The sequence below is a fragment of the Mustelus asterias genome, chromosome 21, assembly GCF_964213995.1.
Source record: "Mustelus asterias chromosome 21, sMusAst1.hap1.1, whole genome shotgun sequence".
NCBI lineage: Eukaryota > Metazoa > Chordata > Chondrichthyes > Carcharhiniformes > Triakidae > Mustelus > Mustelus asterias.
The window spans coordinates 20,492,396-20,516,381 of record NC_135821.1 but is presented as its reverse complement, the minus strand read 5'-3'; the positions used below and the strand labels follow the sequence as shown (position 1 = coordinate 20,516,381).

The 23,986-nt window shown below is 49.4% G+C and overlaps 1 protein-coding gene across 1 annotated transcript in view; it reads right to left on the bottom strand.

The window, feature by feature from the left end:
- Positions 1–991: 991 nt before the first annotated feature.
- Positions 992–23,986, bottom strand: part of LOC144509189 (X-ray repair cross-complementing protein 5-like) — a 48,275-nt gene continuing 25,280 nt past the window's right edge. Inside the window, exons 6-13 of the mRNA XM_078237635.1 lie at positions 23,752–23,935; positions 20,126–20,312; positions 16,568–16,736; positions 11,646–11,807; positions 9,789–9,918; positions 9,313–9,413; positions 5,379–5,495; positions 992–3,381 (exon numbers count right to left, since the gene is read on the bottom strand). Coding sequence (XP_078093761.1) covers positions 3,179–3,381; positions 5,379–5,495; positions 9,313–9,413; positions 9,789–9,918; positions 11,646–11,807; positions 16,568–16,736; positions 20,126–20,312; positions 23,752–23,935 — 1,253 coding nt within the window. The 3' untranslated portion in view covers positions 992–3,178. The remainder of the gene's footprint in view (positions 3,382–5,378; positions 5,496–9,312; positions 9,414–9,788; positions 9,919–11,645; positions 11,808–16,567; positions 16,737–20,125; positions 20,313–23,751; positions 23,936–23,986) is intronic.

Here is a 23,986-nt window from a genome sequence, read left to right as displayed (position 1 = left end):
GAATCATAGAAACCCTACAATGCAGAAGGAGGCCATTTGGCCCATTGAGTCAACCACAATCCCATCCAGGCCCTATCCCCGTAACCCCATGTATTTACCCTAGCCAATCCCCCTGAACTAAGGGACAATTTAGCATGGCCAATCCACCTAACCCACAGACCTTTGGACTGTAGGAGGAAACCCACGCAGACATGATGAGAATGTGCAAACTCCACACAGTAACCCTGGCCGGGAATTGAACCCGGGTCCCTGGTGCTGTGGGGCAGCAGTGCCAACCAGTGTACCACCGGGTGACTGTGTGTGAATCATAGATCTCGATGCTGCCCTGAAACCAGACAATGGTCAGAATTGATGTTCCATTGGGGGAATGACACCATTGACAATGCAGCATCCCCCTGGTATCGCCCTGCAGTGCCAGCCTAATGTGCCCAAACCCTGGAGCAGGGTTCTGTCAGCAGACTCCAGTCCCAAAGTGAGAGTGCGATAAATTAATACTGGCTGAGCCTGGAGAGAATCACCCCCTCCCTCAGATATGCCAGATAAATGCCACGATGGCACAGCGGTTAGCACTGCTGCCTCACAGTGCCAGGGACCCGAGTTCGATTCCCGGCTTGGGTCACTGTCTGTGTGGAGTTTGCACATTCTCCCCGTGTCTGCGTGGGTTTCCTTCGGGTGCTCCGGTTTCCTCCCACACTCCAAAGATGTATGGGGTAGGTGGATTGGCCGTGCTAAATTGCTCCTTAGTGTCAGGGGGACTAGCAGGGTAAATATGTGGGGTTATGGGGATAGGACCTGGGTGGGATTGTGGTCGGTGCAGACTCGATGGGCCGAATGGCCTCCTTCTGCACTGTAGGGGTTCTATGATTCTCATGATAATGGAGCTTCAGAATCACACTGGGCGGAGTTTGCCCCTCACTGTTGTGACACTGAATCCAGCTGCCGCTGGGTAAATCCCAATTTCCCAACAATAGCCGTATCAGAAAAACAGAAACAGATTCTCAAATATTTTACTTCAACAAAACAGTGAATTATTTTAACTTCTCGATATTATGAAGTCCTGACCCGTACACAACCGCTTCTTTAAACAGTTATCTTAGAAACATATAAATGGAAGATTTCCTCCTGGGAGCCAGACTCGTTGCTCGGGTATAATCACCAGCGGCTGCATGTCTTGTCCTCAATATAGGAGGTGAACATCATTCCTATGGAACGACAAGGAGGAAGCTGCAGAGGTGCTGCGAGGGAGCTGCAGGTGGTGCCGCGAGGGAGCTGCAGTGGTGCTGCGAGGGAGCTGCAGTGGTGCTGTGAGGGAGCTGCAGTGGTGCTGCGAGGGAGCTGCAGTGGTGCTGTGAGGGAGCTGCAGTGGTGCTGCGAGGGAGGTGCAGTGGTGCTGCGAGGGAGCTGTAGTGGTGCTGCGAGGGAGCTGCAGGCAGTGCCGTGAGGGAGCTGCAGAGGTGCTGCGAGGGAGCTGCAGTGGTGCTGAGAGGGAGCTGCAGTGGTGCTGTGAGGGAGCTGCAGTGGTGCTGCGAGGGAGCTGCAGTGGTGCTGTGAGGGAGCTGCAGTGGTGCTGCGAGGGAGCTGCAGTGGTGCTGCGAGGGAGCTGCAGTGGTGCTGCGAGGGAGCTGTAGGGGTGCTGTGAAGAAGCTGCGATGGGGCTCTGAGAGTGATGCTGTGGAACTCAAGGCAACTATGATGGAGCTCTGAGGAAGCTACAAAAAAATGTTTAGAGTATGGTTCAATTAAACACTGAGTGAGCAATGGTGGTGGTCTGGAGATGGTGATGTGGAATCTCAGGACTCTGAGGTCCGAGAGAGGAAGCAAATAAGAAAGGGCGGGATTTTACAGACTCACTCGTCCTGAAACCGTAAAATCCCACCCGAGGTCAACGGACCTATTCGCGTTCCGCCCCTCGCCCGCTCCGATTCCCGTGCCGGGCGGAACGGGAAAATTCCGGCCATAGAGTTTCGAGAAGAAAAACACACAGGAGCGGCAACAAAACAGGCAGGAAGTACCCAAAAAAAATCATCCCCAGTAAACTCTTTAATCTTGTCACTTATATAAAAATACAGACAGCCAAAATCAGGATTGAAGGTTGGTTAGCGTGCGAGGGAAATGCGAGAAGAGATGGTTTGTATTTGATTTGAACTTTTCACCTCAGAGCAACCCTAACTGCCTTCACCCAGAACAGGCTCGAGGGGCTGAATGGCCTGCCTCTGTTTCCAGCGAGAGATTACTGATCTGATACGGGAACTGTTCCCATCAAAGCGAGGTCCCAAAACCTCCTTATTACTTTGTACCGTTGTTAAAAAAAAATCATAGAATCCCTTCAGGGCAGAAAGAGGCCATTCGGCCCATCGAGTCTGCACTGACTACAATCCCACCCAAGCCCTATCCCCGTTACCCCACATATTTACCCTGCTAATCCCCCTGACACTAAGGCGCTATTTAGTGTGGCCAATCCACCCAGCCCGCACATGGATCTTGCATGTTTAGGTTAACCTTTGCAGCTCCGTGCTGCCTATTTCTCTCTCCACTCACTAGAACTACAAGTGTAAAGAGTGCAGCCAAGGGTCAGTATACTACCCTTGGGCGGTGCCAGCTGGTTGTTAACAGGTACCTTTCTGCCATAAGCAAGTCCGGGGCTTCCTCACCAACCCCCCGGTAAAAATAACAGGGAGGAAAATAATATTCAGACGTGGCAGTGACTTTCCCAGGACTGGGTTTTGTTGGATGTGAGTAGGTTACAGGTGGCCTGTAAAACACAAAGTATAAAATAAACTTGTGACAAATTCAACAGGTACAAAAATATCCCGGGGGCAGATTTCTGAGTTCCTTGTCAGCGAGGTGGCCTGTATATCCTGGAGGCCTCGGAAGGAGAGTCTGGGCTCTCCTCATTACGCAGATGGTCGGAATCACGGAGTCAGAGCAAGTCCTGGTTCTGTTATATTAGGATCAGAGCTGATTCGGATACTGGCTGCTCGCTGCGGTGGGGGGGGTTGGGGGTGGGGGGGCGGTGGGTTTGGGGACGGTGGGGTCACAGTTTGAAGGTTCCTGTGATGTTTTGATTCAGTTGGGAAGGCCAGTTGGGTCTTTTCCCCAGCTAAACCCGACACCCTCGTACACGACCCACAGCCCCCCCCCGCCCCGCCCCCAGGCCATGGCCTGAATTCCACCGCGGTCAGTTCTCAGCGAAGTGACCGGTGATGGCGTCGATCAGCTCCTGCTTCTTGCTGCCCCTCAGCCCGTACTGTTTACAGACCTCCTTGAGCACCGGCACGGTCAGCTTGCCCAGCGTCCCGCTCCGCAGGTATTGCCTGACCTCCTCCTTCCCCAGCGACACCTCCACGTTTGGCTTCTTCTCGGCTCCCCCGGCTGCGTCGCCTGATCACAGAGAACAGCAGTTCATTCTTCAGACAGTCACCGTGACAAATCTCCGAAGTACCGAAGACAAACAATGGCCCCACTCTTGAATATTCGGCTAATAAGAAACAGCACCGTGCAATTCCACTTCAGTTAATTATGGCTCGGGTCACTGTCTGTGCGGAGTCTGCACATTCTCCCCGTGTCTGCGTGGGTTTCCTCCGGGTGCTCCGGTTTCCTCCCACAGTCCGAAAGACATGCTGGTTAGATGCATTGGCCGTGCTAAATTCTCCCTCAGTGTACCTGAACAGGCGCCGGAGTGTGGCGACTAGGGGATTTTCACAGTAACTTCATTGCAGTGTTAATGTAAGTCTTACTTGCGACACTAATAAATAAACTTTACTTTTAAATTTACTTTACACCTGTTCATTGTTTATAAGGGACAGTAAAACAATCGTCATTCTGGAGGAGCGGGCATCGCTGGCATTTAGTTGCCATGAATAGGGCAGTTTTGTGTGGGACTTGCCAAGTTAATTCAGAGAACGTTCATCTGTCAGCCTCATTGGGACTGGAATCATCAGGAGGACAGGCTGGTAAAGACAGCAAGTTTAAAGTTTATTTATTAGTCACAAGTAAGGATTACATTAACACTGCAATGAAGTTACTGTGAAAATCCCCTAGTCGCCACACTCCAGCGCCTGTTCGGGTAACACTGAGGGAGAATTTAGCACGGCCAATGCACTCTAACCAGCACGTCTTTCGGACTGTGGGAGGAAACCGGAGTACCCGGAGGAAACCCACGCAGACACGGGGAGAACGTGCAGACTCTGCACAGAGAGTGACCCAAGTCAGGAATCGAACCCGGGTCCCTGGCGCTGTGAGGCAGCAGTGCTAACCACTGTGCCGCCGTGCCACCCCCTTCCATAATAGACATGAGCTCGGTCGTTGGATTTTTCTGACAATCTGACAGGCTTTGGGGTCACTTTTACCAGGAGCTACTTTATATTGATCAAGTTTTAAAAAAACAAACACGAGCTTAGAATTCTCAGACAGTCATGGTGGGCATTTGAACCCACATTTTCCCTCTGGATTTGAATACCGCTGCAAAAACAGGCGTGCTGTCGAAGCTTTTCATCTTGCACTCATCAGGACAGACACAAGAATGCCAAATTTCAAAGGGAGTAACAATTTATACTCCACGAAAAAAAGGGTGCTGATTGGTCAGCATATCGATTTTGATTGGTTGAGGTATTGCCATGGTGGGTGCGCCAGGGAACTATTGACCCCCCCTTCCCATGCTTCCATTTAATTAAAAAAGGCAGTGCCTGGACATGTTCCTTTTGCCTGTAGAGGACAGGTCCCTCCATATGAATACACGTAATTTCTAGCAGGCGTAAATGGGCCACATTACGAGCCCGACTGATAATAAAGGTTGGAAGGTTGCTTTGCCAAAAAGCAATGGGCAGGATCCCCATAAAATCTTTCCTCAGGAAATAACTAACAGGGAGGAACGATAAAGTGAATTCTGGAGGGCTGTGGCATACCTCACGGGCTGGTTTCTACAGAAGTGAATGCACCTTCAATATTCTAGCCACGTATCGGAATTCTTGGGCAGGGAGCACAAAGTTGAACTGAGTTCACAGGCATGAGGAATGATAAACTGCAGTGTTGAGTTAATAGTGCTTTGCTTAAGTCTAAAATACAATAAAGTATGTTTTTATTTGAAAAAGTTGAAATCTAGTTCTGTCAGGTAATTATGGTCAGTTAATTCTCTATAAATGTTCCTAACAGGGTTGTAATAAATTACAGCGGCCACTACACTTCACTGACTGTAGTGTTTTACAATGTCCTGAGGAAAGGCGCTAAAGAAATGCAATTCTTTGTTTCTTTTGGCGACCAGCTGGTTCAGTTCTGAGAGAATTGAGCAGAGATTTCCGTGTCCGTGTGGCTCACTTGTATCTCACGCGAAGCATTTACTGACACAATGTTTAATTTGCTCCCCTTGCCGCAGTACTCACTGAGCTTCCTCTTCTGTTGGCTCTTTGCACCTGGGTTATAGCCCGGGGGATAAACCAGCTCCAGGAACTCCTCTGCCAGCTGTCCGATTCTCCTGTCCATAACATCATTCTTTGGCACTGTGTGGGGAAAAGACGATTTCCCCTATTACGCTCCTCTATCAAAGTCATTTATTTGCACCTCTCCAGCTTCCTCTCCGCCCCCCCCCCCAGCCCCCCCCCCCCCCCCAGCATCCCCCCCTCTCCCCCCAGTTCCCCTCCCGCGGCTCTCCCTCTCCAGCCCCCCTTCTCCACCTCTCTACCTTTCCTCCTCCCCCACAGCACCCCATCGGCTCCCCATCTCCCCCCGGTTCCCTCTCTCTCCCCCAGCTCCCCCTCTCTCTCCCCCAGCTCCCCCTCTCTGCCCCCCAGCTCCCCCTCTCTGCCCCCCAGCTCCCCCTCTCTGCCCCCCAGCTCCCCCTCTCTGCCCCCCAGCTCCCCCTCTCTGCCCCCCAGCTCCCCCTCTCTGCCCCCCAGCTCCCCCTCTCTGCCCCCCAGCTCCCCCTCTCTGCCCCCCAGCTCCCCCACTGCCCCCCAGCTCCCCCTCTCTGCCCCCCAGCTCCCCCTCTCTGCCCCCCAGCTCCCCCTCTCTGCCCCCCAGCTCCCCCTCTCTGCCCCCCAGCTCCCCCTCTCTGCCCCCCAGCTCCCCCTCTCTGCCCCCAGCTCAGAATCACAGAATCCTCCAGTGCAGAAGAGGCCCTTCGGCCCATCAAATCTGCACTGATGCATGAAATGCCCTGACCTGCCCACCTAATCCCATTTACCAGCACTTGGCCCATAGCCTTGAATGTTATGACGTGCCAAGTGCTCATCCAGGTACTTTTTAAAGGATGTGAGGCATCCCGCCTCCACCACCCCCCCAGGCAGCGCATTCCAGACCCTCACCACCCTCTGGGGAAAAAACTTTTCCCTCAAATCCCCCCAAAACCTCCCACCCCTCACTTTTAACTTTTGTCCCCTCGTAACTGACCCTTCAACTAAGGGGAACAGCTGCTCCCCATCCACCCTGTCCATGTCCCTCATAATCTTGAACACCTCAATCAGGTCACCCCTCAGTCTTCTCCGCTCCAGAGAAAACAACCCCAAGCCAATCCAAACTCTCTTCATAACTTAAATGTTCCGTCCCAGGCAGCATCCTGGTGAATCTCCTCTCCACCCCCTCCAGTGTGTTCACGTCCTTCCTATAATGTGGCGACCAGAACTGCACACAGTGCTCCAACTGTGGCCTCACCAAAGTTCTATACAACTCCATCATGACCTCTCTGCTTTGTGATCTATACCCCGATTGATAAAGGCGAGTGTGCCATATGCCTTTTTCACCACCCTATTAACCTGCCTTTCCACCTTCAGAGATCTATGGACAAACACGCCAAGGTCCCCTTGTTCTTCGGAACTTCCCAGTGTCAGACCTTTCACAGTATACTTCCACCCTCTCCCCACCCCCACTCCCCATCTCCACCCTCAACTCCCCCCCTCTCCACCCCAATTCTCCATCCCCCCAAGCTCCCCCCTCCCAGCTCCCCCTCTCCAACCCTAGCTCCCCCTCTCTCCCTCCCCCTCCCCGCAGCTTCCCCTCTCCTCCTCCAGCTCCCTCTCCCCCCACAGCTCCCCCCTCTCTCCCCCCCCACAGCTCCCCCTCTCTCCCTCCCCCAGCACCCCCTCTCTCCCTCCCTCAGCCCCCCCTCTCTCCCTTCCCCAGCACCCCCTCTCTCCCTCCCCCAGCACCCCCTCTCCCTCCACCAGCACCCCCTCTCCCTCCACCAGCACCCCCTCTCCCTCCCCCAGCACCCCCTCTCTCTTCCCCAGCGCACCCCCTCTCCTCCCCCAGCACCCCCTCTCCCTCCCCCAGCACCCCCTCTCTCTACCCCAGCACCCCCTCTCTCTTCCCCAGCACCCCATCTCTCTTCCCCAGCAACCCCTCTCTCTTCCCCAGCAACCCCTCTCTCTTCCCCAGCAACCCCTCTCTCTTCCCCAGCACCCCCTCTCTCTTCCCCAGCACCCCCTCTCTCTTCCCCAGCACCCCCTCTCTCTTCCCCAGCACCCCCTCTCTCTTCCCCAGCACCCCCTCTCTCTTCCCCAGCACCCCCTCTCTCCCTCCCCCAGCCCCCCTCTCTCCCTTCCCCAGCAACCCCTCTCCCTCCCCCAGCACCCCCTCTCTCTCTTCCCCAGCACCCCCTCTCTCTTCCCCAGCACCCCCTCTCTCTTCCCCAGCACCCCCTCTCTCTTCCCCAGCACCCCCTCTCTCTTCCCCAGCACCCCCTCTCTCTTCCCCAGCACCCCCTCTCTCTTCCCCAGCACCCCCTCTCTCTTCCCCAGCACCCCCTCTCTCTTCCCCAGCACCCCCTCTCTCTTCCCCAGCGCCCCCTCTCTCTTCCCCAGCGCCCCCTCTCTCTTCCCCAGCGCCCCCTCTCTCTTCCCCAGCGCCCCCTCTCTCTTCCCCAGCGCCCCCTCTCTCTTCCCCAGCACCCCCTCTCTCTTCCCCAGCACCCCCTCTCTCTTCCCCAGCACCCCCTCTCTCTTCCCCAGCAACCCCTCTCTCTCCCCCAGCAACCCCTCTCTCTTCCCCAGCACCCCCTCTCTCTTCCCCAGCACCCCCTCTCTCTCGCCCCCAGCATCCCCTCTCTCTTCCCCAGCACCCCCTCTCTCTGTCCCCCACTCCCCTCAGCTGCCCTTCTCCAACACGGTAAGAAGTTTAACAACACCAGGTTAAAGTCCAACAAGTTTATTTGGTAGCAAATGCCACTAGCTTTCGGAGCGCTGCTCCTTCGTCAGCTGGAGCTCAACACCCCCAGCTCCCCCTCCCCGCCAGCTCTCCCTTTCCCTGCCAGCTCCCCCTCTCCCCCCAGCTCCCCCTCTCTCCCCACTATCTGCTCCTCCCCCCAGCTCTGCCCCCCCCTCCCCTGAGCTCTGCACCCCCCCACCCCCCGAGCTCCCTCTTATTAACAGTGGAGGAATAATACAGCAGCTGGTGTTTTTCCTTCAGCAAGTTTATTCTACATACAGCTCAGTACAGATACAAGCTCCTCTGATTCCCCCACAGTATCTGTTCCTGCTGTGTCCATTTATACTCTTTCAGAGGTTGAGTCAATAACCATCGCCTGTCTTCAATAAGGCAATTACTGTAATTGCCACAGTATGCATTTGCTGATACACTGACTCTCCTCTCCGCATCCCCCAGCTCCCCCACCCTAACCCCCCCCACTTTGCCATATTTCTCCCCTCTTCATGCCCCCAGCAACCCCTCTCTGCCCCCCAGGGAGCATTACAACTGGATTCAACAATTACCCAATATTCATACCCGCCCCGGGGCCCTGAATCCAATGGGAAATATTCCCGATATACTGCTCTGTTACAGACTACGTGTGAAAGCTGGGCTTTTTTAGTCTTTACAATCACTATCTTATCATAATCACTACATTCCTTATCATCATCAAGGACCCCACGCACCTCGGACATTCTCTCTTCCACCTTCTTCTGTCGGGAAAAAGTCTGAGGTCACGTACCAACCGACACAAGAACAGCTTCTTCCCTGCTGCTGTCAGACTTTTGAATGGACCGACCTCGCATTAAGTTGATCTTTCTCTACACCCTAGCTGTGACTGTAACACTACATTCTGCACTCTCTCCTTTCCTTCTCTATGAATGGTATGAACATAGAACATAGAAAGCCACAGCACAAACAGGCCCTTCGGCCCACAAGTTGCGCCGATCACATCCCCACCTCTAGGCCTATCTATAGCCCTCAATCCCATTAAATCCCATGTATGCTTTGTCTGTATAGTGCGCAAGAAACAATACTTTTCACTGTGTATTAATACATGTGACAATAATAAATCAAATCAAATTAATTCCTTTTGCTGCTGGGCAGTGGGTACGAGCTGTACAGCAGGATACTCACGTGTCAAATCTTCAACTTCTTCCGGTTCCTTCAAATCGAGGGCCAGTGCCTCCAGATTACGGAAATGCCGCTGAATAACCGGATTCTCAAAGCTCTCAGGCCTAATCCAGAGGGATGGAAATGGTCACCATTTTATTTTAAGGAGAATTTGCAGAAATTTCCTGTTCATCTGCACAGGGGAAATCATAGAAATCCTACAGTGCAGGAAGAGGCCATTCAGCCCATCGAGTCTGCACCAACAACAATCCCACCCCAGGTCCTATCCCCGTAACCCAATGTATTTACCCCGCTAGTCCCTCTAATCTACACATCTGGGTCACTGAGGGGCAATTTAGCACGGCCAATCCCGCACACCTTTCAGACTGTGGGAGGAACCCGGAAGAAACCCATGCCGACACGGGGAGAACGTGCAGACTCTCCGCACAGACAGTGATCCTCTAATGGCGCAGAAAGTATCGCTGGAACCTCTGACTGACCTGTATTTAAACCGGAGCTTCTGCACCACTGATTTCATCTTCTCGATCTGATCCTCGCTGGCCACTCGCTTCTCCGTAAAGCCGATCTTCCTGACATCGTCGGCGTAAGGCAAAAAAATCAGGTGGAATCCTGATGGGAAAACGACGGAAAGGTTTTGTTTGTACCAGGAATCGGTGAGCATTTCACACGCCCACTCTGCCCGACTCAGGAGTTGCGTTTGATGGGATGACCTGGGATGAACATTCGCGTTTTTGCAGAAATCAGGTCAAAGCTACGACTAGTAAAGTTTTAAAGTTTAAAATTTCAAAGTTTATTTTATCAGTGTCACAAGTAGGTTTACATTAACACTGCAATGAAGTTACTGTGAAAATCCCCGAGTCGCCACAAAACTGTTCGGGTACACTGAGGGAGAATTTAGCACGGCCAATCCACTCTAACCTGCACGTCTTTCAGACTATGGGAGGAAACCGGAGCACCCGGAGGAAACCCACGCAGACACGGGGAGAACGTGCAGACTCCGCACAGACAGTGACCCAAGCTGGAAATTGACCCAGGTCCCTGGGTGCGTGCGTGAGTGGTGATTGCAGCTCTGTGGGGTGTTTGGATTCTTTGTGTACTTTAATGCTTTTCAGACGTGACAGAAAACTGCGGTCCCCACATCCCTCGGAGGTGGATGTTAACGACCCTGTTTTGAAGAGCAGCAGGGGAGTTTTCCTTGGTGTCTCGGCCAGTATTCATCCCTCAATCAACATCGCTTAAAAAACTCTGCCTATCGTCAGGTTACTGTTCCCAGGGAGGAAACCACAAGTGAAGACCCACGTCTAAAATCACTGCACTGCCAATGTAATGCAGGACTACAGCGATGGTAAATGATTCATTGAATGACACTGCATAGAAGCCATTCAGCCCATCATGGCTATACTGGCTCTTTGAAAGAGCTTATCCAATGCGTCTCAAGAGCCTTCTCTTTCCCCCAGGCCTGCAATCTTTTCCCCTTTATATATTGGATCAATTTCCTCTCAGCAGTTATGATGTAATCTTCAATTTTCATCCACCCACTGTAACATGTATCCGCTATAACTCTGAACTATAGAAATCTGAAGTTAGTTCATCTGAGTCCAAGCCCAGGCTGTGGTGCTATCTTTCTCTTACGTTGATCTTTCCCTACACCCTCGCTGTGACTGTAACACTACGTTCTGCACACTCTCCTTTCCTTCTCTATGAACGGTATGTTTTGTCTGCATAGCGCGCAAGAAACAATACTTTTTACTGTATACTAATAAACGTGACAATAATAAATCAAATCAAATATCTGGTTTCAGTTCCTCTCTGCATTGGAGCTGCACACAATCAGCCAGGCTCCACTGTGTGCATATATGTGTGTGTACGTGCGGTGCGCGCATACGTGCGGTGCATGCGTGTACGTGCGGTGCGCACGTGTACGTGTGGTGCGTGCGTGCGTGTGGTGCGTGCGTACGTGTGTACGTGTGGTGCGTGTGTACGTGTGGTGCGTGTGTGTACGTGTGGTGCGTGTGTGTACGTGAGATGCGTGTAAATGTGTGCTATGTGTGTACGTGTGGTGTGTGTATGTGTGGTGTGTGTGTGCACATGTGGTGTGTGTATACACGTGGTATGTGGTGTGTGTGTGTGGGGAAGGTGAGTGGGGGTAGGTTAGGCAACAGCTACGATGCCCTCCATAGACAAATAGTGTGTGAATAATTATCATATGTGGTCAGGCAGAAAAGGTGCCGGAGATTCTGTGGCACTGGTGTGACCATAACTCAGTCAGAAAGGAGAGACAAATCAAGTGTACTCACCCAGTCAGTGAGCGATCCGAGAGAGACAGTGTCACTGACCTGGAGGGATGGTCTGCACTTTCTGATCATCCAGCGCCTCCTCCTGTGGGACCAACGCCACAAATCGGGGTGGGGTGTTCCTCCGGGGAGTGTAGCGGCAAACAGCATACACGTCCTTCTCCAGGCACTTGGTGAGCAGTGCGCTGAATAAAGTGGTGCTTCCTGTTGGGAATGTGAAACATAAACACAGCTCAGAACAATAAGCACCTGGCATCAGGGCTGGCCCAAAGGCTGCTGGAAAGGACCAGGGGGGCTGACCTCTCTGAGCTGCTTAGCAAGTGGCGACGATAAAGTCAAATTGTTACTTCATCCCCTATAACACGATAGAATTCTTCATCAAGGTGGACAGTCAGGTAGTTGATTTTGAGACTAGGGTCCTGAATCTTAATAAAGGAAACTACGATGAATATGAGGCACAAGTTGGCTTTGATAGATTGGGAAATGTTATTTAAGGGGACGATGGTGGATCGGCAACGGCAAACATTCAAAGAGCGATTATTTAATCCAGTCTGGCACAAAAATAAAACTGGAAAGGTGGCTAAACCAAGGCTTACAAGGGAAATTAGAGATAGTTAAAGGTCCAAGGGAGAGGCATACAAATGATCCAGAAAAACTGTAGACCTGAGGATTGGGACAGTTTATAATTCAGCAAAGGGACTAATTAATAAGGGGAAAATAGAGTACGAGAGTAAGCTCGCGGGGAACATAAACATTGACCGTAAAAGTTTCTATTAGGTGTGTGAGATGAAAAAGGATTGTTAACGACAAACTAGGTCCTTTACAGTCAGAAACAGGGGAATTTATAATGGGGAACAAAGAAATGGCTGACCAGCTAAATACATACTCTGGTTCTGTCTTCACAAAGGAGGACACAAATAACGTACCAGAAAAGTTGGGGAACACAGGGTCTAGGGAGAGGGAGGAACGGAAGGAAATTAATATTAGTAGAGAAATGGTGTTGGGGAAATTGAGATTGAAGGCTGATAAATCCCCAGGGCCCGATAATCTACACCCCGGAGTACTTAAGGAAATGGTCTGAGAAATAGTGGGTATATTGGTATTCATCTTCCAAGGTTCTATAGCCTTTGGGACAGTTCCTATGGATTGGAGGGTAGCTAATGTAATCCCACTATTTAAAAAGGGAGGCAGAGAGAGAACAGGGAATTATAGACCAGTCAGCCTGACGTCGGTAGTGGGGGAGGATTTAGTAGCAGAGCACTTGGTAAACAGCGGCTGGACAGGACAGAGTCAGATGAATTTACACGAGGGGAATCATGCTTGACAAATCTACTGGAATTCTTCAAGGATGTAACTAGTAGAGTTGATGAGGGGCAGCCAGTGGATGTGGTTTATTTGGACTTTCAGATAAGTCCCACATAAGAGATCAGTGTGTAAAATTAAAGTGCATGGGATTGGGTAGTGTATTGAGATGGATAGAAAACTGGTTGGCAGGCAGGAAACAAAGAGTAGGAAATAAACAGGTCTTTTTCCAAATGGCAGGCAGTGATTAGTGGGGTACCGCTGGGATCAGTGCTGGGGCCCCAGCTATTCACTACATATAAATTAATGATTTAGACGAGGGAACTAAATGTAATATCTCCAAATCTGCAGATGACACAAAGCTGGGTGAGCTGTGAGGAAGATGGAGAGATGCTTCAGTGTGATGTGGACAAGTTGAGTGAGTGGACAAATGAACAGCAGATGCAGTATAATTTGGAGAAATGTGAGGTTATCCACTTTGGGAGCAAAAACGGAAGGCAGATTACTCTCTGAAAGGCCATAAATTAGGAGAAAGGAATGTGAAATGAGACCTGGGTGTCCTCATGCACCAGTCGCTGAAGTTAAGCATTCAGGTGCAGCAGGCGGTGAAAAAGGCAAATGGAATGTTGGCCTTCATAGCGAGAGGATTTGAGTACGGGGCAGGGGTGTCTGGTTGCATATATATGGGGCCTTGGTGGGACCACACCTGGAATATTGTGTGCAGCTTTTGTCTCCTTATCTGAGGAAGGACGTTCTTGCTGTGGAGCGGAGGTTTACCAGGCTGATTCCTTGGATGGTGGGACTGACTCCCAAGGTTAGATTGAGTCAGTTATGATTATATTCACCAGAGTTTAGAAGAATGAGGGCGGGGGGGAATCTCATAGAAACCCGTGTCTGCGTGGGTTTCCTCCGGGGACTTCGGTTTCCTCCCATAATCCGAAAGACGTGCATTGGCCATGCTAAATTCTCCCTCGGTGTACCTAAACAGGCGCCAGAGTGTGGCAACTCAGGGATTTTCACAGTAACTTCATTGCAGTGTTCATGTAATTGTGACACAAATAAATAAACTTGAAATTCTAACAAGGCGAGACAATGTAGATGCAGGAAGGATGTTCCCCAATGGCGGGGGGTTGGGGCGGCGCACAGAACCAGGGATCACAATTTAAGAATACAGGCTAAACCATTTAGGACAGAGATGAGGAAAAATTTGCTACCACAGAAAGTAATTGAGGCCAAAATATTGAATGTTTTCAAGAAGCAGTTAGATATAGCACTTGGTTGGGGCGAAGAGGATCAAAAGATATGGGGGGGAAGATGGGAACAGAATATCGAGTTGGATGATCAGCCATGATCATAATGAATGATGGAGCAGATTCAAAGGGCTGAATGGCCTCCTCCTGCTCCTATTTTCTATGTTTCTAACCAGGGTAATAGGATTCATAGAATAGAATGGAATAGAATAGAAACCCTACAGTACAGAAAGAGGCCATTCGGCCCATCGAGTCTGCACCGACCACAATCCCACCCAGGCCCTACCCCCATATCCCTACATATTTACCCGCTAATCCCTCTAACCTACACATCTCAGGACACTAAGGGAAATTTTAGCATGGCCAATCAACCTAACCCGCACATCTTTGGACTGTGGGAGGAAACCGGAGCACCCGGAGGAAACCCACGCAGACACGAGGAGAATGTGCAAACTCCACACAGACAGTGACCCAAGCCGGGAATCGAACCCAGGTCCCTGGAGCTGTGAAGCAGCAGTGCTAACCACTGTGCTACCGTGCTGCCCACGATTCAGCATCTGACTCCTCGATTCAAAGTGTGAGAAATCTTTGGCGTGATCTATGATCCAGAGCAGTGGAGAGAACACATTAACGCCATTCAGTATGTAACCGCATGCTGTAATGAGAGGAAGTGGACCAGGTACAATGAGCTCAAATTCATCTTCTCATCTCTTAAGATATAAGAATGCTCAGGTAGCATCAAACAATCAGTGATACAGCTCCCAAGGATAGGGGATACTCTTCAGGGTATTCTAGGATAGTTATATTCTATACAGGGTATTTTGGGGTCGTGGTATTCTATTCAGGGTATTCTAGGGTAGAGGTATTCTATACATGGTATTCTAGGGTAGAGGTATTCTATACGCGGTATTCTAGGGTAGAGAGATTCTATACAGGGTAATCTAGGGTAGAAGTATTCTATACGGGGTATTTTAGGATAGAGGTATTTTAGATGGTGTATTCTAGGGTAGAGGTATTCCATATGGGATATTCTAGGGTAGAGGTATTCTATACGGGGTATTCTAGGGTAGAGGTATTCTATAAGGGGTATTCTCGGGTAGAGGGATTCTATTCAGGGTATTTTGGGATAGATGTATTCTATACATGGTATTCTAGGATAGAGGTATTCTATTCAGGGTATTTTAGGATGGACGTATTCTATACGGGGTATTCTAGGGTAGAGGTATTCTATATTGGGTATTCTGGGATAGAGGGATTCTATACGGGGTATTCTAGGGTAGAGGTATTCTATACGGGGTATTCTAGAGTAGAGGTATTCCATACAGGGTATTCTAGGGTAGAGGTATTCTATACGGGGCATTTTAGGATAGAGGTATTTTATATGGGGTATTCTAGGATAGATGTATTCTATACGGGGTATTCTAGGGTAGAGGTATTCTATACGGGGTATTCTAGGGTAGAGGTATTCTATACGGGGTATTCTAAGGTAGAGGGATTCTATTCAGGGTATTTTAGGATAGTGGTATCCTATACATGGTATTCTAGGATAGAGGTATTCTATTCAGGGTATTTTAGGATAGAAGGATTCTATACGGGGTATTCTAGGATAGAGGTATTCTATACGAGGTATTCTAGGGTAGAGGTATTCTATATGGGGTATTCTAGGATAGAGATATTCTAGACAGGGTATTTTAGGGTAGAGATATTCTATATGGCGTATCCTAGGATAGAGGTATTCTATACGGGGTATTTTAGGATAGAGGTATTCTAGACAGGGTATTCTAGGATAGAGGTATTCTATTCAGGGTATTTTAGGATAGTGGGATTCTAGACAGGGTATTCTAGGATAGAGGTATTCTATTCAGGGTATTTTAGGATAGAGGGATTCTAGACAGGGTATTCTCAGATAGAGGTATTCTATTCAGGGTATTCTAGGGTAGAGGGATTCTAGAGTAGGGGTATTCTAAACAGGGTATTTTAGGATAGTGGTATTCTATACAGGGTATTCTAGGGTAGGAGGATTCTAGAGGAGGGGTATTCTAAACAGGGTATTTTAGGATAGTGGTATTCTACACAGGGTATTCTAGGGTAGAGGGATTCTAGAGGAGGGGTATTCTATCCGATAACATATTTGCATCTGCTCTGTATTACGGCTGCATTGTAAATATATAAAATGTCACTCTCTCTCTCTCCAGTAGGATTCCTTCATGCTGGAACATTAGCTCCTAACGTTTTAACACTTCTCGCTGCCACTGCAGGGTTTCCCATCATTATCTGCATGAATCTGTCTTGTGAACCATCAGCTAACTGAGGAGAAGGGGGATGAAGTTTGGACCCTGTGCTCTATAAATACCCTGGGTAGAGCCATGCCCACTTGGCCAAAGGGCAGCAGTGACAGCGGCTGAGGGTTACCTGTTATCAGCATCTCATCTGGGTAAATGAACTGTGGGGGTCTGATGTGGTGGTGCTTCTTTAAGAGTGACAATGGCTTGAAACCAATGAGAACCAAGCCTGGGCCATCAAATCTCTTCAATTCCTCGGTTTCCTCTTTCTCCAGAACAATCTGCCTCTGTCCATAAACCTGGGAACCAAAAAGAACAAGAACAGGCTTAAATTATATGAAAGAGCAACATCTTTCGAGGTACTCGCCCGCTGACCCTCCCAAAGCCTGTCCACCATCTACAAGGCACAAGTCAGGAGTGATGGAGTACTCTCCACTTGTAGCTCCAGCAACACTCATGAAGCTTGACACCATCCAGGACAAAACAGCCCGCTTGACTGGCACTCCTTCTACAAGCATTCACTTCCTCCACCACGGACACATTGGCAGCCGTGTGTACCATCGATAAGATGCACTGCAGGAACTGACCAAGGTTCCTTCAATAGCTCCTTCCAAACCCACAACTACTTCCATCTAGAAGGGCCAGGGCAGCAGATACCTGGGAACACCATCACCTACAAGTTTCCCTCCAAGCCACTCACTATCCTGACTTGGAAATATATTGGCTGTTCCTTCACTGTCGCTTGGTCAAAATCCCTGAACTCCCTCCCTAACAGCACAGTGGGTGTACCTACACCACATGCACTGTAGCGTTTCAAGAAGGAAGCTCACAACCACCTTCTCAAGGGCAACTAGGGATCGGCAATCATAGAATCCCTGCAGTGCAGAAGGAGGCCATTCAGCCCATTGAGTTTGTACCGACCACAATCCCACCCAGCTCCTATCCCTGTAGTCCCATGTATCTATCCTGATAGTGCCCCTGACAATAAGGAGCAATTATTCATGGCCAATCAACCTAACCCGCACATCTTTGGAGTGTGGGAGGAAACCGGAGCACCCGGAGGAAACCCACGCAGACACGGGGAGAACGTGCAGACTCCATACAGACAGTGACCCAAGCCGGGAATCGAACCCGGGTCCCTGGCGCTGTGAGGCACCAGTGCTAACCGCTGTGCCGCCCTAACGGTCCTCTTCTGGATTAGGTCACACTGTGTGATATGAGTGATCACCGTCATGAGTAACACAGCCTCTGTGTTATTTTGTTAAATAACACAGAGGCTCAAGCACGCTCTGTTCATTCGGCTGGACATATTTTGTGGAATAATCCATCAATATAGATGGTCATGTAACCACATCAAGCAGATAAACTCAATGAAGTGAAAGCAAAATACTATGGACGCTGGAAATCTGAAATAAAAACAGAGAATGCTGGAAAAGCTCAGCAGGTGCACGGAGAGAGAAGCAGAGTTAACATTTCGGGTCCGTATGCCTCTTCTTCAAAGAGCTAATCCAGTGAAGGTCTGACTGAAAAATGGAAAGTTAATCTCGGTATAAAAAGAGCAAAGGGATGGAAGCCTCTTCCCACTGGCTGTCTGGATTACGATGGTACAAAATATTCAGGACATTGGAAGAAGGGTGATGTGTATCCCAGAAACGGGGCGGCACGGTGACACAGTGGTTAGCACTGCTGCTTCACAGCGCCAGGGACGCGAGTTCGATTCCCGGCTTGGGTCACTGTCTGTGTGGAGTCAGCACGTTCTCCCTCGTGTCTGCGTGGGTTTCCTCCGGGTGCTCCGGTTTCCTCCCACAGTCCGAAAGACGTGCTGGTTAGGGTGCATTGGCCATGCTAAATTCTCCCTCAGTGTTACCCGAACAGGCGCCGGAGTGTGGCGACTAGGGGATTTTCACAGTAACTTCACTGCAGTGTTAATGTAAGCCTCACTTGTGACACTAATAAATAAACTTTTAACTTTAAACAGGTAACCAGTTAAAGACAGAGCAGAAAATAAATGATACCTCATACCGATCCTTATTTTAAAATAAAAAAGCAAGTTACAGGGAGGGAATCAGTTTGTGGAAGAAAGGGATGGAGAGAGTCAAATGTAAGTAGAAAGATTCCTACATTACAGCAGTGGCTAAACTTCGAAACCAATGCTGAACAAGGAGACAGGTTGTCGAAGTTTTTTGTCTTGCACTCACCAGGACAAACCCCAGAAGGTCAAATTTCAAACAATTGTGACAATTTATACCACAGGAGAAAAGGGTGTTGATTGGTTGACAAGTCGACTCTGATTGGCCGAGGTCTTGCCATGGAGAAAGCAATGGGGAGCTATAGGCTCCTCAAGCTGCCAGATAATTCAAAACAGGTGCAAGGCTTGGGCATATTCCTTTTGTCTGCAGAAAAGTTCAGAAGTACTTCATTGGCTGTGAAGTGCTTTGGGCCATCTTGAAGTTGTGGAAGGTGCTATTTTAATTAATACAAGTTATTTTTCTCTTTATTTACTCATCTCATTACCATTCTATCTTTGCCTTGCACCATTGTCTCTTCTGTTATTTAATCTCTGCTGCCTCCCCTTTCACTCTTTCCAGCCCTCCGTGCATACCTTCCTTCTGTACCTGTTTGAACCCTGTGGCCTGTCTAACGCGGGCTAGTTGTAAAGAAAAGTCATCGACCTAAAACATTAACTCTTGTTTCTCTCTGTACAGTACGCACAAGGGATACAGTAACAGGGGAGTTCTGTTACTGGATGAGTAATTCAGAGGTTTTGACTAATGATAGAATCAGAGAATCCCTACATTGCAGAAGGAGGCCGTTCAGCCCATCAAGTCTGCACCGACCACAATCCCACCCAGGCCCTATCCCCATAACCCTATGCATTTACTCTAGCTAGTCCCCCTGATACTAAAGGGGCAATTTAGCATGGCCAATCCACCTAACCCGCACATCTTTGGACTGTGGGAGGAAACCAGAGCACCCGGAGGAAACCCACGCAGACACGGGGAGAACGTGCAAACTCCAGATAGACAGTGACCCAAACCAGGAATCGAACCCGGGTCCCTGGTGCTGTGAGTCAGCAGTGCTAACCTACTGTGCCACCATGCCGTCGATCTAGAGGCACGAGTTCAAACCACACCACAGCAACTGGGGGAGAAAAAGAGAAGATGCTGGAAAATCTCAGCAGGTTTGGCAGCATCTGTGAATAGAGAAAAGAGCCAACGTTTCGAGTCTGGATGACCCTTCGCCAGAGCTGTATAATAAAGGAGAAATTAGTCTGTGATCATGAAATTACCCGATTGTTGTAAAAACCCATCTGGTTCATTAATGCTCTTTAGAGAAGGAAATCTGCCGTCCTTACCCGGTCTGGCCCGTCTGAGGATCCAGAACCGCATGGCTGACTCTCAACTACCCTCTGATTGACTTAGAAAGCCACTCAGTTGTGTCAAAAGTCATGATGAAACTGCACTGTGGATGTGCCTTCACACCGCAGAGTGCAGCAGGTTTAGAAAACGCCCCATCATCGCCTTCTCGAGGGCAATTAGGGATGCACAATAACTCACATCTCGTTCATGAATTAAGAAAGAGCATTTTCTGTTTGTATTTCAGATTACCAGCATCCGCAGTGTTTTGCCTTTGGTCAGGCAGGAGTTGACGTTTTAATTCAGCACAGTATAGGTTCACCGTCCTTTACCTGGGCCTTCTTGGTGTCGCTGGGCAGGAGCAGACTGCCCGTCTCCCCGTTAAACCAGCGGGTTTTGGTTTTGACGGGCTCGTTGCTTTCTCGGTACAGGCGGATGGCACTGGGTTTCCTGGCACTCCGCACGAGATTGTAAACTCCGACTGAAAGTTCCACGCCTTCTCCCAGCTTCAGGTTCAGCCTGGCCAAAACAAAACAAAAAAAAAACAGGACATCAAATACAAGCGGCACCGGAACAGAGAGTTTAACAGGGGCTGAAACTCAAAGACATTCTGATGCACATTAAGCGGTTAAAGAAGGCGGCAGTTTAGGGATGGGGGGCGGTGGGGTTTAAGCCAAGGTCCTGACGACTTGGTCAGTTGGATGTAAAAGATCCCACAGCACCACATGGAGGATGGCACGGTGGCACAGTGGTTAGCACTGCTGCTTCACAGCGCCAGGGACCCGGGTTCGATTCCCGGCTCGGGTCACTGTCTGTGTAGAGTTTACACATTCTCCCCGTGTCTGCGTGGGTTTCCTCCGGGTGCTCTGGTTTCCTCCCACATTCTGAAAGATGTGCTGGTTAGGGTGCATTGACCCGAACAGGTGCCGGACTGTGGCAACTAGGGGAATTTCACAGTAACTTCATTGCAGTGTGAATGTAAGCCTTACTTGTGACAAATAAATAAACTTTACTTTGGAGAGCAGGGAAGCTCTGTCCTGTCAAATTAACCTCCAAAAAACAGATCTGGTCATTCAACTCACCGTTCAAGTGTGTGTGGAAAATAGTTGCTATGTTTACCAATGTTTGCGAGGAGAATTGTCAGAGGATGCAGCAGGATATAGTCTGGATAGACTTGGGCAGAGAAATGGCAGATGGAATTTAATAAGAGTTTTAACAACACCAGGTTAAAGTCCAACAGGTTTATTTGGTAGCAAACATCATTAGCTTTCGGAGCGCTGCTCCTTCATCAGATGGAGTGGAAATGTGCTCTCAAACAGGGCACAGAGACACAAAAATCAAGTTACAGAATGCTGATTAGAATGCGAATCCCTACAGCCAGCCAGATCTTAAAGATACAGACAATGTGGGTGGAGGGAGAATTAAGCACCGGTTAAAGAGATGTGTATTGTCTCCAGACAGTCTCCAGGTACACGATACCTACTCTTGCAACTCGGCCAACGTTGTCGCTGGTACGCTGCAGGAAAGGATGTCCCGAGACATGGTACATTGGGGAAGCCTTGCAGACGCTACGACAACGGATGAATGAACACCGCTCGACAATCACCAGGCAAGATTGTTCTCTTCCTGTGGGGGAGCACTTCAGCAGTCACGGGCATTCAGTCTCTGATCTTCAGGTAAGCGTTCCCCAAGGCGGCCTTCATGACACACGACAGCGCAAAGTCGCTAAGCAGAAACTGATAGCCAAGTTCCGCACACATGAGGACAGCCTAAACCAGGATGTTGGATTTATGTCACATTATCAGTAACCCCCACAGCTTGCCTTCTGGACTTGCAGAATCTCACTGGCTGTCCTGTCTGGAGACAATACACATCTCTTTAACCTGTGCTTAATGCTCCCTCCACTCACATTGTCTGTATCTTTAAGATCTGGTTGGCTGTAGAGATTCGCATTCTAATCAGTATTCTGTAACTTGATTTTGTGTCTCTGTGCCCTGTTTGAGAGCAGATTTCCACTCCATCTGACGAAGGAGCAGCGCTCCGAAAGCTAATGGTGTTTGCTGCCAAATAAACCTGTTGGACTTTAACCTGGTGTTGTTAAAACTCTTACTGTGTTCACCCCAGTCCAACACCGACATCTCCACATCATGACTAAGATGGAATTTAATCCAGACGAATGCGCCTCTGTTTTCTCAGAAGACTAAGGAAATTTGCTGTGTCCACTACGACTCTCACCAACTTTTACAGATACACCATAGAAAGCATTCTTTCTGGTTGTATCACAGCTTGGTATGGATCCTGCTCTGCCCAAGACCGCAAGAAACTACAAAAGGTTGTGAATGTCGCCCAATCCATCACGCAAACCAGCCTCCCATCCATTGACTCTGTCTACACTTCCCACTGCCTCGGCAAAGCAGTCAGCATAATCAAGGACCCCACACACCCCGGACATTCTCTCTTCCACCAAAAGATACGGTCATGTACCAACTGACTCAAGAACAGCTTCTTCCCTGCTGCCATCAGACTTTCGAATGGACCTACCTTGCATTAAGTCGATATTTCTCTACACCATTGCTATGACTGTAACATTCTTCACTCTCTCCTTTCCTTCTCTATGAATGGTATGCTTTGTCGGTATAGTGCGCAAGAAACAATACTTTTCACTGTATACCAATACATGTGACAATAATAAATCAAATCAAATCAAAGATGATGCATTTTAAAAGGTCCAATGCAGTAGGGAAATACACAGTAAATGGCAGGACCCTTAGAAGCATTAACATACAGAGGGATCTGGGCGTACAGGTCCACAGTTCCCTGAAAGTGGCAACACAAGTGGATAAGGTGGTCAAGATGGCATATGGCATGCTTGCCTTCATCGGTTGGGCCATAGGGTGCAAAAATTGGCAGGTCAAGTTGCAGCTGTATAGAGCTTTAGTTCGGGCATGTTTGGAATATTGCATACAGTTCTGGTCGCCACATTAAAAGTTTACCAGGATGTTGCCTGGTTTGGAGGGTATCAGCTATGAAGAGAGATTGGACAAACTTGATTTGTTTTCATTTGAACGTCAGAGGCTGAGGGGCGACCTGATAGAAGTCTACAAGATTATGAGAGGCGTGGATAGAATGGATAGTCAGAGTCTTTTTCCCAGGGTAGAAATGCCAATTACTAGGGGACAGAGGTTTAAGGCAAAAAGGGGGAAAGTTTAAAGGAGATGTGAGAGGCAAGTTTTTTTACACAGAGGGTGGTAAGTGCCTGGGACACGCTGCCAGAGGAGGTGGTAGAAGCAGATACAATAGCAACGTTTAACAGATACATGAATAGGCCGGGAATGGAGGGATACGGACCGCGGAGAGACAAAAAGTCTTTAGTTTAGAAAAGCATCCTGTGTCCAGGCGCAGACTTGGAGGGCTGAAGGGCCTGTTCCTGTGCTGTACTATATTCTTTGTATGGCCGATTCCTGTCAAAGTAACATGATGCACTTTATGATGTTTCAAAATAAGAGATGCAGCAGAGAAACAGGCCATTCAGCCCAACAGCTGCATGCCAGTATTTCCGCTTCCCATGAACTTTCTCCCTCCCCTCTCCCTTCTAGCGTTATCAGCGTAACCAGCCAATGATTTTCTCTCTCATGCTCATCCAGCTTCTCCGTAAACGCAGCTACACCATTCATTACAACCCTGTGGTAGCCAAGTTCCACATTCCCATCACTCTCTGGGTAAAGAAATTTCTCCTGCATTCCTGGCCTGGTCACTACCTGGTGTTGACGGCTTCTGGTTTCGCTCTTCCCCGCGAGTGGAAACATGCCCTGAGTGCCTAATCTATGAAGATCGTCCGTACATTTGAGCAGATTGTGTGCATGAACACGGACGTTCTGTCTGCCAAGGTCCGCAGGGAGTACATTAGAAACTCTCCGAGGACCCAGGAGACGCGGTGCTACTCTGAGTGACTGCTGACCTGGTGATGGTCTTCTTCTTGTAGTCCTTGGCCCACACTTTCCGAAGCAGATCGTCCAACCTGGCTGACCCCTCGCCTTGCACAGCTGCATCCCCATCCTCTGATACACTGACAATGTCGCAGTAAAAGAGAGACATGTCAAACCCACCAGGCTTCTTCAGATGCATCAGGTCAAGGATGATACCTGTACACAGATAAGGGCAGAGACAAAGACACGTCATTCACAGCATAGCAG